The following is a 17,801-nucleotide window of genomic DNA, read 5'->3' as shown; positions in this document are numbered from 1 at the left end:
AGTATATAGCTCTGTAACTGTTCTAAGGGTGTACAGTATATAGCTCTGTAACTGTTCTAAGGTGTACAGTATATAGCTCTGTAACTGTTCTAAGGTGTACAGTATATAGCTCTGTAACTGTTCTAAGGGTGTACAGTATATAGCTCTGTAATATAAGGGTTGTGGCTTTGAGCTTTATGTGGATTTTTTGTTCTTTTTTGTGCTCTTGTGTTACAGTGTGATGTTGACCAATATTCATTTTATTATTGAAATTTAATTTATATTTTATTTATATTATATTCAATAAACGGAGTTAAGTGGATTATTACCTTACCATATGTCCTAATTACTCTTAGATGATTATTAGGTTGCTGTGGTATGACCTCATTTGGACATTACTGGTGTTGTATGTTCATATATCATCCTGGCCTTGGGCTCAAACATGGAAATAGATAAATGTCATGAGTTTGGAAATTGATGTATGAATTATATCAACAGGAAGATGTACAAACCTAACTTGAAGCATTAAATTCATTGAACCGCTGTATTTACGAATTTCCATCACCTGGCATTCATTTGAAATTTTATATGCCTCCCCCCTCCCCCACACACACACACACACACACACACACACACACACACCGGGTCTGTGCCCCACCTTGGCCACCCCATCCAAAATATCCTGGACACGCCACTGATTCTTACAATACTTGGTGTGGTGTAGACGTCAAATACGCTGTGCCCGTAAGTTTTAAATATAGTCGAACTTTACCATTTATACACGATAGTTTAGAGATAAATGTTGTTAATACTTTACAGATAGCATGTAGATAGATATCGTTTTGTTGTCTTAGAATTTACATTTAGATACTACAATTCCGTAAATACAAGAAAGCATTAAAAAGAAAAGAAAAAGCCGAATGATATTTTTCCTGCGTGAAGGTCGACTCATACGTGTTTGTCAAGAAGCCAGCGTCCAGCCTAGCAGAGGAATAGAGGTGTGTTCGTGTGACTAATAGTGATGTTTTTGTGTCTAGGGGTAAAAAAAAAAGAAGAATTAGTTTGATTAATAGGATTTGATTTAATTTGAATATCCCTTCCCCTCTCTCCGTTCCTCCACTCCCTAATACCTTTCTCCAATTCTTTTCCCATACCCTTTCCTTCCTCTTCCACCATCGACACTTCTTTACCTCCTCCCTTCCTACCTTTACACCCCCTCCCTCCTTCATTCATCTCCCCATCTCGAATTTCTCATCACATAATCCCATATTCAGCTTCAGAGAGTTCCACACCACAGCCTCGTATCCAAACTCCAGCTAGGCTATCATGTTTACGCCTTGTCCGGGTATAGTCATTCGCCTTGTGTTGAGTCAGACCCGCCAGCATAGATAGAAGTACAGCGAACAATATACAAAATTTACTGGGATTTTATGTAAGAATGCTGTATCATCTTATACAGGGTCAAATTAGACCCAAGTTTCTTAATAAACCAACTTAACCATAACCAAATGACTGGACCCAAATAGTAAATAGTGAGGGTTTAGGTTAGGGTGTGTGGAGAGGAGAATGGTAGCCATTATTGTATCACCCACTCACCTCCCTCTGCCAGTTCAGTTCACTAACGCCAGTGTTGTGTTACAGTTGTGTTTCGTGGGTCAGGACTGCCAGAGGATACCCAGCATCCTCGGTGCCACCTATGGCCTCCAGACGAAGCGACTTGACCTCTCTTACAACGCCATCCGGTAAGTCTCCCTCCTTCCCTTCCTCTTTCTACTCTTCCTCCTCATCTGTCTTCCCCCCAACTCCTGCTCCTCCTCCTCCTCTTACTACTACTACTACTACTACTACTACTACTACTACTACTACTACTACTACTACTACTACTACTACTACTAAAGGCCATCCTCCAATCTTCCATACATGCCCAATTCAAAGCAAGTTTAGTTTACCCTCTGTAAAGGTTTCCTAACATGTACCCTATATTCATGCCCAGGCTACCTTTATCACAACCTTCATCATGCCCTGGCTACCTTTATCAAAACCTCCATCATGCCCAGGCTACCTTTATCACAACCTTCATCATGCCCTGGCTACCTTTATCACAACCTTCATCATGCCCTGGCTACCATTATCACAACCTTCATCATGCCCTGGCTACCTTTATCACAACCTTCATCATGCCCTGGCTACCATTATCACAACCTTCATCATGCCCTGGCTACCTTTATCACAACCTTCATCATGCCCTGGCTACCATTATCACAACCTTCATCATGCCCTGGCTACCCTACTACAAGTTCAAGTGTCGCCCCACAGGTCGTTGGAGGGGCTGGAGAAGTTCCCTTACCTAGAAGAAATCATCCTAGACAACAACTTCATCGATGATAACCTGGTTCTCCCCTTCCTCGCCACTTTACACACCCTCTCCCTCAACAAGAACAAGGTAATGCAATGATTCACAGTGGTAGTAGTTAACTCAGTGGGGGGTTAATATTGACTGTGTTATATTAATTGTTAACATAGTGGGAGGTTATTGACAGTAGTTATCACTGAGGAGTTAACAGTGAACGGTTGGATACTAAATAGGTAATTGTAATAGTATTTTACTGTGTCGTGTTCGTAGTTCACATATTTCTGGGTTAACAATTGTATTGACGGTGTAAGTTTAAATAGCTAAAATATTCGCATCTACACAGGTAACCAATTTGGAGAAGCTGGTGGAACAAATTAGGGAACGGCTGCCCAACCTGCGGTACCTCAGTCTCCTGGGTAACGAAGCCTGCCCCGACCAGCTCTCCTGCGCTGACAAAGATGAGAAGGACTACCGCAGATACAGGTGACGCCACGACGAAGGAGTTTGTGTGTTTTATATTAAGCTTTAGTAATTGGCTTATTGCGTCTGGGTGAAGAAATTGTATTCTGGAGAGACCAAATTGGATATGACTTGGTGGCTTTGAAGATGTGTAATTGGTAGTAAGTCAGATGGACCCCAAGTTTGATTTAGCCTCAACTATTAAGAATGTATTTGTATTGATGCTTAAATTAGGCTGGGAACCTATTTGGTTAGGTTGGGGGCGCATCAGAGCAGGTTAGATTAGGTTAGGTTGGGGCGGATTAGGACTGGGGTTCATGGAAGCCCAGGTGGTCAAACATTGTGTTGTTCAGACCTGGAGGAAACTGTCGAGTGTATGTGAATCACAAGAAGATTGAACACCCTAGTTTTTTTTACCCATTGATTAAACACCCTAGTTTTTTTTACCCATTGATTAAACACCCTAGTGGTATCTATTCTAGGGGGTTAGGTTAAGTTAGGTTAGCATTTGGGTGTTTCAATCATCAGGTAATATATTTAGGGTGTCAAATCTTCATGTGATCCTTCAACCTTGCCTGATTATTTATTTTCATTTCAGTTTTGTGATTTGTTTATCATTCTTCCCTGGCTGGTAGTTCGTAGGAGTGTGTGGAAGTAGTCGGTTGTCTGTTTGTCTATGTCAAGATATAGGTTTTCCCTGAATGACTTGTCAGAGATCTAGTTCACTCATTTCAGCTTGGTTTTTGAATGTGTATTGTGATTGATTCTGGGCTTGGCATTGTTGAACGTCTCGGAATTGTATACAAATATTGAGTTTTGTTTATACAGTATTGGGAGTCGTGTGATGTGGCGGCATTTTGCAGCATGATTGTAGAAATTATTTTCTTTTGTGAGTGTTCATATTATACTCAGTTGCCACTACCACCACCACCGTGCTCAGCGTGTGGTCACCAGGTCTTCTCTGTTTACACTCACTCTCTCACCATAGGTCACTCGGTCCGTCTCTCTAACCATCCCATTACCCATTAAAATTAGATTTATGGTGTTCATATTTGTCTGTCTTGCTGTCTTGCTGTGTATCGTGTTATTCTGTGTCAGTTTCTCTCTTAACCTTCAAACTTCACATCACCAAACCAGTCATAGGAGCGGGAGAGGACACTCTGCTGGTGAAGGTTCTCCCCCTCCCTGTAATCTCAAAGGATATGTATGTCTCTGCCTCACATATCCTCCCTCTGATAATCTTTCTCACTTGGATGTCTATCAAGAGTTTATTTAAATTGTGAAAGAAAAAATCCTGTTGTTGTTTTTTCTTCACAACCAAAGATAAGAGAACGAATCTAATTTTAGTGTAATTTTAACAATATTTTTCCTGTGATGTGAAAACTATGCGTATAAATTTTTAGGTCTCTAATTGCTTCCGTTTTGGAGCTATGGTTGGAACAGACAGACACGTCCATTATTATTATAGATTGAGCTCTATAAACCCAGATTGCTTGTTGAGTTGTCCTGATGGTGATTTTGCCTTGCAGACTGTATGTACTGAACCGACTGCCCACCCTCAAGTTCCTGGACTCGACGGGGGTGCGGCGGAGTGAGAGGAGAGAAGCAAGGACCCGAGGCGCCTTGTCCAAAACCGTGCGGCCACAACAAACCTCTCCTCTCTCCTCCACCCAGGCCAAGATGGTCAGTGGTGACTCCTTCCTCTCATCTACTATTTGATAAACCATCTAATAATATACTTTAATATTATTCTCTTACAGCGTTCTTTATTTTTGCTTTTTTCTGTAATATTAAAGCAAATCTCTATTCAGATACTGATGTTCTCCAATTCTAGCTAATTAATGTTTTTATTCCCAAGTTCTCAGTTTCTTTCATTCTTATTCCTTCTTATTCCTTGTACGTTTTTTTTTCTCCCTTTCTCTATATATTTTTTTCTTTTCAGTCTTGTTCTGCTGTAAAATATTCCTTCATGTTTGTTTGTTATTGTTTTTTACAGTGAATTTCTATACTTTCTTACCTTGGGTAGTGTTGGCAGCCGTGTGTGTGTGTGTGTGTGTGTGTGTGTGTAATAATAATAATAATAATAATAATAATAATAATAATAATAATAATAATAATAATAATAATAATAATAATTAACGGTTTATTGAAAAAGTCGGCAGCCCGAAGGCTGAAAATATACATTAGACAAAAATGACTTATTACATACAAAGACATGGGGTGGGTGGGTCGTTTAACAAAAGCTTTCATTACTGAAAGAAGAAGGAACAATGATTGAACATATAAATTATTATAGTTTACAGTTGATGGCCCAGGCCTGGGCTGGTCATGGAGACACCAGGTGGTGAGGTGTTCACGTGGTGTAGTAACTCGTCCTCGGGTGTTGATATGAAGGACCTCACGTGGTCATGGGGACACCGTGTGGTGTGGGGTGGTGTCACAGTACCTCACTCTGCTCGGTGATGTTGTGTTATCTCATAGTCAGGTTCATAGCCGGCCGGCCCTCTGTTGTTCCCAGGGTGGACGGATTCGCACCTCCTTATCAGAAGTTGGTGGTTAGTTCCCAGGGGCGCTTATCTCACTGGTGGGTCGCGGCTTTCACTGGTACTGTCTAGTGCTCAATTCACTGGCTTAAACACTGTTCATCACTGTTCAACACTGATCCCACTTCTTTCCGAAACGAAATTGTCATATTTGATTATGTAGATATCCCGGTGGTGAGGATGGGTCGGGGAGAGGAACTTGGGGAACGGGCCGACATAGGCCAAGGGGGGGGAAGCAGCGTAGCGGGAGCATCGCCTGAATAGGTCTTGACTCTACGGTGGTCAAGGATGTAGTGTGTGTGTGTGTGTGAGAGCCATCTTCTGTGTGTTTGTGAGTAAGTGTCTGTTAATCTGTGTACAGGGGCGGATCCAGGAATATGAAATGGAGGGGGTCCGATATGTTGTGAGTGGGGGAACATGGCAAGCAGACCGAGCCCACCCAGCTGACCAATATCCCATGGGCATTTTGAGGCTATCGTGCACTTGGTATTAGGAGATATTCTGAGGTCAACGAATTAAAGAAAAAGTATTTGAATTCCTGATGAACAAGGGGGGGGGGGGCGGATCTCCACCCCCGGTCCGCCCCTGGTCTATGTACAGTATGTGTCTGTGAGCGGATAATTTAGGTGAGTTGACTAGAAGTTTGTCAGCCGATTCTAAAGTTTGGCAGAAGTCGTCACCTCACCACCCAAGAGATATTTGTATGCTATTTTGATATCACAGAGACATTGTCAAGGGATATTCCTGTTGTATATTATGAAATGGAAATAAGTATATGGTGATGTGTTATGTTTTTGTTGTTGTTGGCAGATATATGATTTGGGAGGAGGTGGAGGAAATCACTCGTCGACAACTTCTGAAGTGAACCACAAGCCCAGACGGTCGGCCATGGACAGGCGGGAACAGAACGGATCAGCTGGTAAACGTGGCACACCAGAACCCATCTCACCAAACACCCATACAGGTGACACCCCAAGTCCTCTTCACGCCTCTCTTACCTACCGTGAGCTGTAATTGAAGATGAACACACACACACACACACACAAGGCATTACCCTGGTGGAGGCGTTGTTATTGTGTGCCCCAGTCTACATGATGGTGTTCTCCCCCCTTCTTACCACCACTCTTTCCATCTTCCTTGTTTTACCTATCTTATCTCCTTCTCTTCCTTCCACCTCACTAGTGTCCCTCCTTTGTTTTCTACCCCCCCCCCACACCCCCTTCATTTCTTCCTGCTTCCCTCCCTTGCTTCTTTCCTCCTTCCCTCCATTTCTTCCACCTTTCTTCCTTCCTCCTTCCCACCTTTCCTCCCTCTCTCCTTTCTTTCCTCTCTACCTCCCGCCTTTCCTCCTTCCCTCCCACCTTTCCCTCCTTCTCTCCCACCTTTCCTTCTTCCTTCCTTTTCTCTCTATACTTTCCACCGTTCTTCTTTCCCTCCCTCCCTCCCTCCCGGCCACGTCCTGAAGTTTGTTGTACACGTCTGGACCAACTTGATCAATGGACTAATCTCATCCATGTCCGTAACCAGATTTAGAGCTCCTCCCTCACGTCTCATCCCCCTTAGGTATAAAGTACAGGTATAGTCAACTACTAAATTCTGTTCGCCCTCCTCTGAACCATGAACCCTGAGATTCACACTCATGTATCCAAAGCAGTAGACTGATACATTACTGCATTCACTCCATAAATGCTTCAGATTCACGAGTCTGAATCTCGGGGTTCGCGGTTCAGGGGGAGAGGAAAACGGTCTTTAGTAATGGACTATATAATAATTCCTGTTCCAGTTCCACTGCAATCTATTCATTTCCAAACAAACATTTTTATATTTACCAGCGTGATAAGATGTCCTCACTTTCCATGTTCCAATATTTATTTTGTGTTTGTTAACTTTTAATCTTTCCATCGCGTCTAATGTACAAGACTTTGTTTTGCTAGAACAGTACTTGCTAGCTCTCGGTGGCACAGTGTCACACTGCCCGCAAGCACGGGAGGCAATGTGGTTAAACCTTTTGGTGACGATGATACAAGAATGTCCAAGAATCATTTATTTTGTCTTTCCAGTAAGCTGGTGTAATTAACAATAATGTATACATTTATAAGGAAGCACCACCTGCATTTCGTATTTTTTTTAATGTACGTATCTTAATGGAGTCTGTTTGTACCATCAGGAGCATACGGCTTCCGGAGGTATCGTTACGTAGGCCAGCACTCGGAGGGTAACCGCTTCATCAACAACGAGGCTCTTTGAGGCGGACGTTCACACACCCACTATCTCCACCTGCAGATATTCCATTGTCAACAGTGTTTATTATTTACGGAGGATTTAGTTTTGTAACAATACATGCAGTACATGACACTAGCCAGGGTGTTAGTGTGGTTTTTGCTGATTATAGTAAGATTATTATTATCTCTGTACAATATAGGTTTATGCATCACACGGCCCAACTATGGGGAAGTGTGAATGGTTAAGATCCGGAAAAGGTCAACCACAGAACTCTATATTGATTTGTATATAGGGAGATAGACCAATCCCCAAAAATTACTTGTTGAAAATTTCGTCTGATATTTAAATTTTTCGATTTTTTTTCTAATCAATTTAACTTTAAAAAAAGCAAATTTGAAAAAAAAAGTGGGCAGGTCCTTAGAGTCGTAGGAAATTTGGGGTTAAAAACGCGCAAAAAACTGACGAAATGGAACCTAAGCTGTTACAGAAAACTTTAAAAGACTCTAATGTTTAAGAACAGGTGCCTGAGTTTAGGAGCCAAATTAGGATATTTTACAATAGAAGAAATGGTTTTCAGTTGATCAAGAACTTCCCAAAATTGATGGAGGAAAATTTTTTACCAAACAAAAAGATCATAAAAAACCTAACCTAACAATTCTCAAATGTCAGTAAACTGTAATGTACGTGTTTAAAATAACCAAACCAGAGGATCTGACCCAATCTCCTATCCAGGGTGGACCCCCTGCTGTGTAAACTTAACTTAACCCAACAAGACAAAATACAGACAAAGGAACCAAAAGAACCAAACTTGAATTAAAAAAGAAAGTCAGAAAAACTGGAAAATTTTAAATTTCGGACAAAAACTCTATAGAGTAAAGGTTTCTTATCCTTGTTATGCTCTATTTCCTTATATACAAATCAATATAGAGTTCCCTGACTGACGTTTTCCGAATTTTAACCATGTTCAGTGTTTATAGGAACTGAAATGGTGAAGAATTTTAACTTGTTCTTTAATATCACTTAATACCATTTGAATTTTATCATCCAAAGCTTTGAACCTTGAATAGTAATCTTCATCTTTGAGTTTCCTTCCCCCAAATTGTATCATTCCTTTTGTAGGTGTCAGCCATGTAATTTTTTTTTTTTCATAAAGACACTATCAGTCATCTCCCATTTTTTTTTAAGTTTTTGTGTACATGAAGAGACTGTTATATAAAGACCTTCCCTCTACAGTACACTTGTTATCATGATACATTACAATGTCTGTTTTAAATACATGAAAGTTCTTTATGTTTACAAGATGTGGTCGTTTTCCTGTCTACCTAAGATGTGGCCGTGCTCTTCTATAGTTGATTTAGCCCTTTTAAACATTTATCTAATAGCTATGTACTCGTTTTTCTGTCTGCTAGTTGTGGTTGTTTTCCCTTCAACTTTGTAGGAACAATAGGCATTTTACTCACACTTATAGGTGATAGTTGTCCTGGAGTTGTTGAAGTTAGTGATAATATCTATTCAAATCCTACACTTCCTTTGCACATACACAAGGTAGCTGGATTCGATAAAATGTCTTGCTTTACGATGCTCAAATGTTTCATAAACCAAATACTGTACTACTACACCTGATGCGGATGCCCATTGTTTCTTGCTGGCTGAAGGGCACTCTGCTTACTATGTGGTACTTGACTTTCTTTGGTGGTCATATCATCTATTGGGTAAGATCCCATTGATAGGTTACTAGTATGCATCAAACTCTTTCAAAAACAGGGTTGAAATCACCATTTAATTACGTCTGTAGCCACAGAAACTCACTTTCTTATTCGGTACTGCTCTACCATAGCTTTTCATCTCATTACCTACATTTTATATTCACTCTCCTGTGAGATTTCATGTGAAAGGACTATGAAATGCATCTTTAATATCTGAAACATTCCATTCTTCATATGTTAAATAATATTTTTGTCTGCATGACTCAGCACCCCATATTACATACATTTCATAATTCCGGGAGCCTTTTCATGGTCTCTGTTATGTACCTCATCTTCACGCTACTTCAATTAATAATACTACCGTAGTTTATTAGTTTTGGGCCGTCCACCTTGCCACCTCTTATGCTGATGTTGGTGTCCGGGTTAGAGATTTGTTATGATTGTGACAGGTAATTCAGTAGTGTTATTTTTCCTATATTTCAGTCATTATGTCTTGATTCTCTTTATTAGCTTTGTAAGCACTATTTATTATGCTTAGTGAAAGAAAATTTCTTCACTTATATTTTTAAGTCCAAGCAACTTGCTATGTCTTCACTCACTCCTTAACCAAAACAGTATATAAAATTCTTAAGTGTATGTTCCAGTCGTTGTAGATGTAGATATGGTGGGCTGCTGATAAGTTTGGTAGGGACTGCATGTGGCACCCTGCTTGAAATGCAAGGAAGGCCACATAATGTAGACATCCATTCCATGATTTCTTCATAGTTGTTTTGCTACACATTCACAGCGCTCATTTAATCATCCAGTTGTTGATGTAAGACAAATATAATTATTTTATGAATATATATATGAAATACACAAAAGCACTTGGGAAGTTCGTGTTTTCTTTGTTCCTAGGTGGTTATCAATTCAATTTTTCAATTTCAATTGTTTATTCCTTGATAGAGGAAGCGGGATCCTAGTGCTGTCACTAGGTACCCCTGTACAATAACACCAGAAGCACCTGGCAAGTGTGACAAGTATAAACAGTATAAATTTTATAAAGGGGCTTACTAAAGCGTAAGGAAGGAAGGATATTCCTTTAACAAATTATCAATATTATTTACATAATATCTGGCCAGTATGGGGAGGATCATCGTGTCTCCGTCAGGGGGTCGTGGAGTGGTGGTCCAGCAGGCGTCACGGAAGCGTTGTGTGGCGACATCTTAGGGGATAGTGGATAAGGGTGCGGGTGTCGGGTCTTCTGCTAATGGACAAGAGCGTTGCTCAGGGGATGCGGGGATACCAATCTCCCAAGCAAAGTCATACCCAATGATGATACGGGCAGCAATCACGTCCCTTTTCCGCGACCCTTTCCCATAGACATACGAGAGGTCAGGAAGTTTACGGAGAACATCGTACCAGGTGGGCGGGAAGTGGTTATCAGCTTATATATGGATCGCGTGCACCTACTGCACTGTACAGTGATTTATTTGCTCGGGTTAGGTATATAGTACAGTACTGTATAACGTTGACTGTCACAATTTGTCCTCCCTGACACGGGTAACCACCTCAACCTAACCTAAGCCGAGAAATTTTGATAGTACGATATATTAGGAAGGATGTGTGCTGCTATTAGTGTAGCTTTAGTTTTACATGGATGCGACACTGGTGTACCTCAGGTTTTCATTGACAACAGCCAGTTGCTCGGAGATATCTTTTGTGGAAGTGAAGTGGAGGGATTGTTCAGGTTAGCAGACGAGTTGTAATGTGGAAAGTGGATTTGTATGAGATGAAGATTGCACTGACTTGTATAGGTTTAAGAAAGAATGGTAACCAACGTGTAGTCTGCTCGAGATATACTGTACAGTATTGTTATTTCTCTGGGGTAAGTTACTTCCGAAATGTGGACATTAGGTGATGTTCAGTATGCCTTTTGTTGGGAGTCTTTGGATGGAGGAAGCTATTCACTTGTTATGGATGTAGATAGTTGTGATGGGAGTACTGTTGAGTGTATGAGGGTAGTGTTGTATGATGTATTTCTTGTCATGGTGTAATGACCACGGTCATACACGTCAGTTAACGTAAAATCAGACGATTCATATTACGCTCAATAGCCCACAAAACATGTAGCTATGTCTTTTTTATTGAGTCTCCCCTCTGAGGCGTCCGTTTTCTCATCGCTCCCAAACCAGGGTACCATCCATTTTCTCTGACTTCCTGAAACCAACCTCTCTATAAAGTGAATTTGAATATGAGAGAGGACACCATTGTTTTGAGTCAACTTAGAGATGTCTGAGTACAGTTAAAGCATACAAGATCCTTTGTGAGTGATGTTGAAAGCTTTAACTGTCTTTATTGTTAGTAACACTTGTTAAGTGAGTGTCGAGTCTGCCAGTACGAATGGCATCCCATGATATTGTCCCTGGGGATAGCCATGAATTTCCAATTGCTACTGAAGTTAGATTGTTTTGATGCCCAAACATCAGATGTAGTTTAATTAGTGTCAGTTGTCTATTTAAGAAAGTCATTAATCTCCTGAACTATTCTGTCAACCTGTATAATCTCCAACATCTAACGTATCCCCTTGAATAGTTCCTTGTTTGTAGTTTCGCTGACAGCACCGAGAGTGAGCTCATTCAAGACCAGACTTGACCAACACTGGCGCAGGTGCAGATACATTCTGGAGCCAGTTCTTGCCAATGACGACATGCAGCCTGTCTCGCAATGAGGATCTGTTTGGTGGGGTTCTTGGCCAACCAGATATTTGCCTCAGCCCAGCCAGCCATTCACCTCAGCCAGCTGTTCATTTCAGCTAGTCAGCCGTAAGCCTCAAGCCAGCCTCACAGACCCAAACAATCTAAAAGAAATAACAAACCCTTCCCCGTGTCCACACACTCTCCCTCCTATCCACCCTTCCTCCCACCCACTCCCTCATCCCATCCACACACCCTACCTCCCATCCACACACCCAACCTCCAACCACACACCCTTCCTCCCATCCACATACCCTACCTCCCATCCACACACCCTTCCTCCCATCTACACACCCTAGAAAGAAAATTAAATTAATATTTGATGATTTTGATATTCTTCATGAGAAAAGAGCGAGTCATCAGTCGAACATTAACTCACGTCTCACGACCTAAAACCCCAAAATTAATAATAGTAATAATAGTAATAATAATAAAAATAGTAATGGAAGTATTACGCTTATGCTAACCGTGGAAGCCAACTGCTTGTTTGGTTGTGGACTAGTTTAGTGACGAAAGAGCGGATCGTTGACGAAGCTTCGAAACTCATGACTATCTTTCGTTAATAATTATTAGTTTGATTTTAGCTAATAGTGGATAGAAGTGATTTAAGAAAATTAATGAGATTATAGATGACGGACCAATCGTGTATGGTGTTCTTTCCGCCGTCCAGTCGATTATTTTCATATAAATCAGTGAAGCGAACCAATGAATTAATGAATCGAAGCACCTCGGGTTCGCCACTCGCCAGTGATCATTAGAGGTACAGCAGTGGTGGAGGCATCATGTGTGTGTGTGGTCATACAGTATTTGATCGCTATTTCTATGTTTTATGTTTGCTGTTTGTGGATTACCTCGTGTTTGTGGCGTCGTGAGGACTTCCAGTACTCTACGTTGTGGCTATTAGCAGTTGAGTGAAGGTAAGGTGATAACATGTTGTGTTGTTGTACTGTGGGGTCCAGGGAGGAGGAGGCGGTAGTGTAGCTCTCCGCCGTGTGTACAGGAGTTGTGGATGCCGTGGCTCGGACAGAAAATACTGCTATTAAGATGGCTATTAACCTAAGCTAGTATGTGGATAGACAGATAATACTGCTATTAAGATGGCTATTAACCAAAGTTAGCATGTGGATAGACATATAATACTGCTATTAAGATGGCTATTAACCTAAGCTAATATGTGGATATATGAATAAAATCCTAGAATTAGTATCGGTACATTGTTGTTGCAGTGCGGGGTACTTATCCACCTGTACTGGGACCTTGATTTTTTATGAATTTATTGAGTAAAAATCATACATACATACATACATGAGGGTTATCGGCCTGGTTATGTCATGTTAAACACCTTGTTCAGTTGAAGTTTTTATTTGGGTAAGAGTGGTAGGTATTGTCACCGGGGCCCATATGCTGCTATTGCTGAAGTAAATTATGTCATGGGATCACTAACCAACATTTCCAATATAATTATTTGCCCTTGATAGTGTAAATACCTAGCGCGTCACTTGGATCAATTCGATTCAATTTCAATTGTTTATTCCTTGATAGAGGAAGCGGGATCCTAGTGTTGTCACTAGGTACCCCTGTACAATGACACCAGAAGCATCTGGCAAGTGTCACAAGTATATACAGTATAAATATTATAAAGGGGCTTACTAAAGCCTAAGGAAGGAAGGATATTCCTTTAACACATAATCAATGTTATTTACATAATATCTGGCCAGTATGGAAAGGATCATCGTGTCTCCGTCATATGGTCGTCGAGTGGTGGTTCAGCAGGCGTCACGGAAGCGTTGTGTGTGGGGACATCTTAGGAGGTAGTGGATAAGGGTGCGGCTGTCGGGTCTTCTACATAATGCACAAGGGCGTTGCTCAGGGGATGCGGGGATACCAATCTTCCAAGCAAAGTCATACCCAATGATGATACGGGCAGCAATCATGTCCCTTTTCCGCGACCCTTTCCCATAGACATACGAGAGGTCAGGAAGTTTACAGAGGACATCGTACCAGATGGGCGGGGAGTCCAGGGGGATGGCTGCTTCGCGAGCTTCTCTCTGTTTGCGGCGAATTTGGGTCCTAAGCTGTAAAGGTGTTCGAGGAACAACGTAATCAGGTGTGGCCTTGTTGCAGCCAGTCTTGGCAAGGCCATCTGCTGCCTCATTCCCCAAAATACGGACATGACTGGGTGTCCATAGGAATGTCACAGGACGGCCTGCATCCTGAAGTGTGGATGTTAACCCTCGTATTCAGAGGATGAGGTCCTTATTTTCCCGATCCAAATGCGATCCCGTCGAGAGCAGACCTGAAATCGCAGCAGACAAGCAAGGGGCAGAAACCATCTGCTTCTTCCTCAGTGAGAAGGGCAGCAAGGAGGGCTATTAGTTCCGCCTCAGTGGAGGATGCCCCGTCAGAAACTCTGAGAGACAGTTTGATAGGCTCAGGGGCATCAGGACGGGAGATGTAGACACCAGCCCCGGCCCGACCTGTAGCGGGGTCAACAGAACCATCAGTGTAGAGGACGACCCTACCTGGGGACCAGTGGGCGATCCTGGAGAGGTGGTATTTGCAGAGAATAACAGGGTTCACGTGGGATTTCGGGAGCGGTCCACCGAGGGCAATCACTTCAGGTTGAAAATCCAGCCAGGGAGAAGGAGACGAACCAACAGCAGGGGTTCACTTGGATCTTGGGTTGTATATCGTAACGTGCGCATTTTCTCTCCCACAAGTCCAGGGTTCGAATCGCCTCTAGTTTAAATGTATGTCTGATGTAGCACGATTTCCGGTTTTCGCCTGCACCAACATTGGATAAACTAACCACCCAGATGGCTTGTGTCCCGTTATCAGGTGTTCTTATATATGGTAAACAAAAATACTCAGCCTTTGGATACGCCCCTAGTAACTACGCCACTAGCAACCACGCCACTAGCAACTACGCGTGTATTATCATTTTATATTTAGCCTTTCATCCAGAGGTTTGTCACTGAGGGAATTAGTATGACTGAACATTCATAAATAGTAAATGAGGAACTCTGAGGTAGGTTATTATTGCACGGGGACGAAGCCATAATGTGGGGTGAAATGAAACCTAACCTAACCTCACCCCTGTACATCAAACCAAGTGTGTCTGTAGTGATGATGAATTGTCTTATAATAATTGGGGATCATTCAGCAGCATCAATCATCATCATTGCATCATCACCATCATTATCATCATCATTTATTATTAATCATCATTCATCATCATCGTCGTCATCACATATACGCCATCATTATCGTCATCATTCATCCTCATCATCATCACACACACACACCACACATTACCACCCCTGAGCCCTCTCCCCCGCCCGCCTTGACTACCAGCAGTTTCAGTTGGTACAAATTAGTGGTTATTTCGGTTCGTTTACGCCATTTTGTAGATTTTCTCATAAAAATAAATATATCGTAATATAACAAATAAAAATCTTTGTTTGGCATATGCAATAAATTCTGATTATCTACATGACATTACGTGTAATTTATTCAGAATGTATTCATCATGCAGAACCTCTACCTATGGGAATATGTCAACTGTCGTTTGTATCATGAGTTCTGAGTGGCTGGGGACCACAAACGAAGCGCTGAATCAAGAGTCGAGTTTGGGGGCTACATTTCTCTGAACCATCTGTGATTTTTGTTCATAAGCTCAATAAAAAACGTTTCCCATTATTTCCTGCAGAAGCAACTCAGTTTTTCTGTTAGTGAGCATTTACATGTACCGTAATATCCGGTCCTTATCATTACAAGAGCGTCGGTTAGATAGAAGTTTCGATCGGGTGGTTCAATGTCTGGGAGTCGAACTCTCAGTTGTCACTTTGGAAGGTATCAGTACTTTCTTATGGTGTCAAATTAAGCATAACAAATATGGCCACGCCAGCCATCCGATTAATTGTTATTACTAAGGTTCGCAAGTGACGCTTTATATCATGTTCTTCAACACCACAAGGGCGTATGTTCGTACTGGAGATGGTTCAGTGTGTGGTGGAGATGTGGATGAACTTTAGACCAGGGACAGCCAGACGTGGAGGGAGGGAGCCGGCAAGTAGTGAGACGGTCGAGGCGATTAGTGGATGTGTGACGGATGTTAACGTTTACAAAATGCTCCTAAATGAATACATCCAGTTGTCAAGGATTATAAAATACAGACGCCATCATGTGTGTGTTGGTGTTGAAAAATATAAGGTATGTCGCTGTGTATATTTCCCTTACAACTTATTTCTCTCTCCAATCTACGTCAATTCGATAGCCCATTAATTGTATAGAAATGTTGATGACTGGGACTTAATTATACTGAATTATCTTGACAGCTTCACTGGGGTAGAAATCCATTTCAACGTGATTTGGTTGTAGGAGTTTAAGGTTAGGTACCAGAACAAGACGACCACCCACGCTGATTAACCCGACCTTCTCCCCTAGACCATTATCCGGTTTAGCATTTATACGGAGTCCTTTAACACGGCTTTAGAGGATTATGAACATTAGATTAGCACCTAATCGTGTCCATGATCAAACCTTATAAGTGGTTGTTCCCAGTCGGCGTAATAGAGATGTCTCAACTGTGTACATTATGCCTTCAGTCTTCATTGGTGTATTCATAAGTGTTCTAAGTGGTCTATGATTGTCGGGAACAAAATGTAAACAGCACTTTTAGGCTAAAACGTATGTAACAATATAAGCAACTAACCACTCAGCGCAGCCAAACTCAGCTCGACATTAGCCACCACGTGAAGATTAGGCACCCAATCAGATTTTACTTGTTATACACAGAAGTGCCTCTTTTGGGGGTGGGGTGTGTTAGGGTAGTTAATCTTCAGGTGATATAAGATGGGCTGCTGCCATATCTTCGTAATTTCATAATTTTATCTTGTTTAAACCAAACACGATTTCTATGAGCGTTTTAAATCCCAGTGTAAGTACATCAGTTGGTCACTGTGGAGGAATGGTGGTAGTGGGGAAGTGTCTGTGGTGGTGGTGGTGGGGGGGAAGTGTCTGTGGTGGTGATGGTGGTGAGGAAGTGTCTGTGGTGGCGGTGGGGAAGTGTTTATAGTGGTTGTGGCTGTGAGGAAGTGTGTATAGTGGTGGTGGCGGGGAAGTCTCTGTGGTGGTGGTGCGGAAGTGGTGGTGGTGGGGAAGTGTCTGTGGCGGTGGGGAAGTGGAAGTGTCTTTGGGGGTGGCGGTGGGGAAGTGTCTGTGGTGGTGGGAGGTAACTCACTTGCCAACCTCCAATCACCAGTGTAAAGGTGATATTTTCGACAAGTAGAATAATATACCTTTGTGCTATAAATTATTACAAAGTCAAGTGAAGTATAATGGTCAAATAAACAGTTCACTTTCCATTATCACCGTATTTACTGTGTTGTGAAAATTATTTGTGACCTTCGCAAGATATTCACTGATATTTAGGGAAATGAAGAAGAGAAATTAAAGAATATCACTATCAGAAAAGAGGATGTTCTTAAGAAGATAAATAAATTAAAGAAGACAAAATCCCCAGGGCCGGATGAAATTTTCCCTCGAGTTTTGAAAGAGTGTAAGGAACAGATTAGCGGAACCCCTCGTAAATTTATTTACAAAATCATTAGACACGGGAGTTGTGCCAGACTTGTGGAAACAGGCAAATGTAGTACCTATATTCAAAAAGGGTGACAGAGCATCAGCGTCAAATTACCGGCCGATTAGTTTGACGTCATTAGTGGGGAAATTTCTTGAATCAATTATAGCAAATAACATCCGATCGCATTTAGAGAAAAACAAATTAATCTACGATTCTCAA

General features: G+C 41.7%; 1 protein-coding gene across 1 annotated transcript; it reads left to right on the top strand.

Annotated features, from left to right (window-relative positions):
* The first annotated feature begins 1,051 nt into the window (after nt 1-1,051).
* On the top strand, nt 1,052-8,858 carry LOC121877825 (leucine-rich melanocyte differentiation-associated protein-like). Its single transcript, XM_042383709.1, has 6 exons — nt 1,052-1,721; nt 2,296-2,422; nt 2,676-2,815; nt 4,321-4,474; nt 6,145-6,298; nt 7,502-8,858. Exons 1-6 carry the CDS (start codon nt 1,546-1,548, stop codon nt 7,579-7,581), a joined length of 831 nt encoding a protein of 276 aa, XP_042239643.1. The 5' UTR covers nt 1,052-1,545; the 3' UTR covers nt 7,582-8,858.
* Nucleotides 8,859-17,801: the final 8,943 nt, after the last annotated feature.

Source organism: Homarus americanus, unplaced genomic scaffold, assembly GCF_018991925.1.
Source record: "Homarus americanus isolate GMGI-L3 unplaced genomic scaffold, GMGI_Hamer_2.0 scaffold24523, whole genome shotgun sequence".
NCBI lineage: Eukaryota > Metazoa > Arthropoda > Malacostraca > Decapoda > Nephropidae > Homarus > Homarus americanus.
The sequence above is the reverse complement of the archived record's forward strand: the minus strand, read 5'-3'. Positions and strand labels throughout refer to the sequence as shown.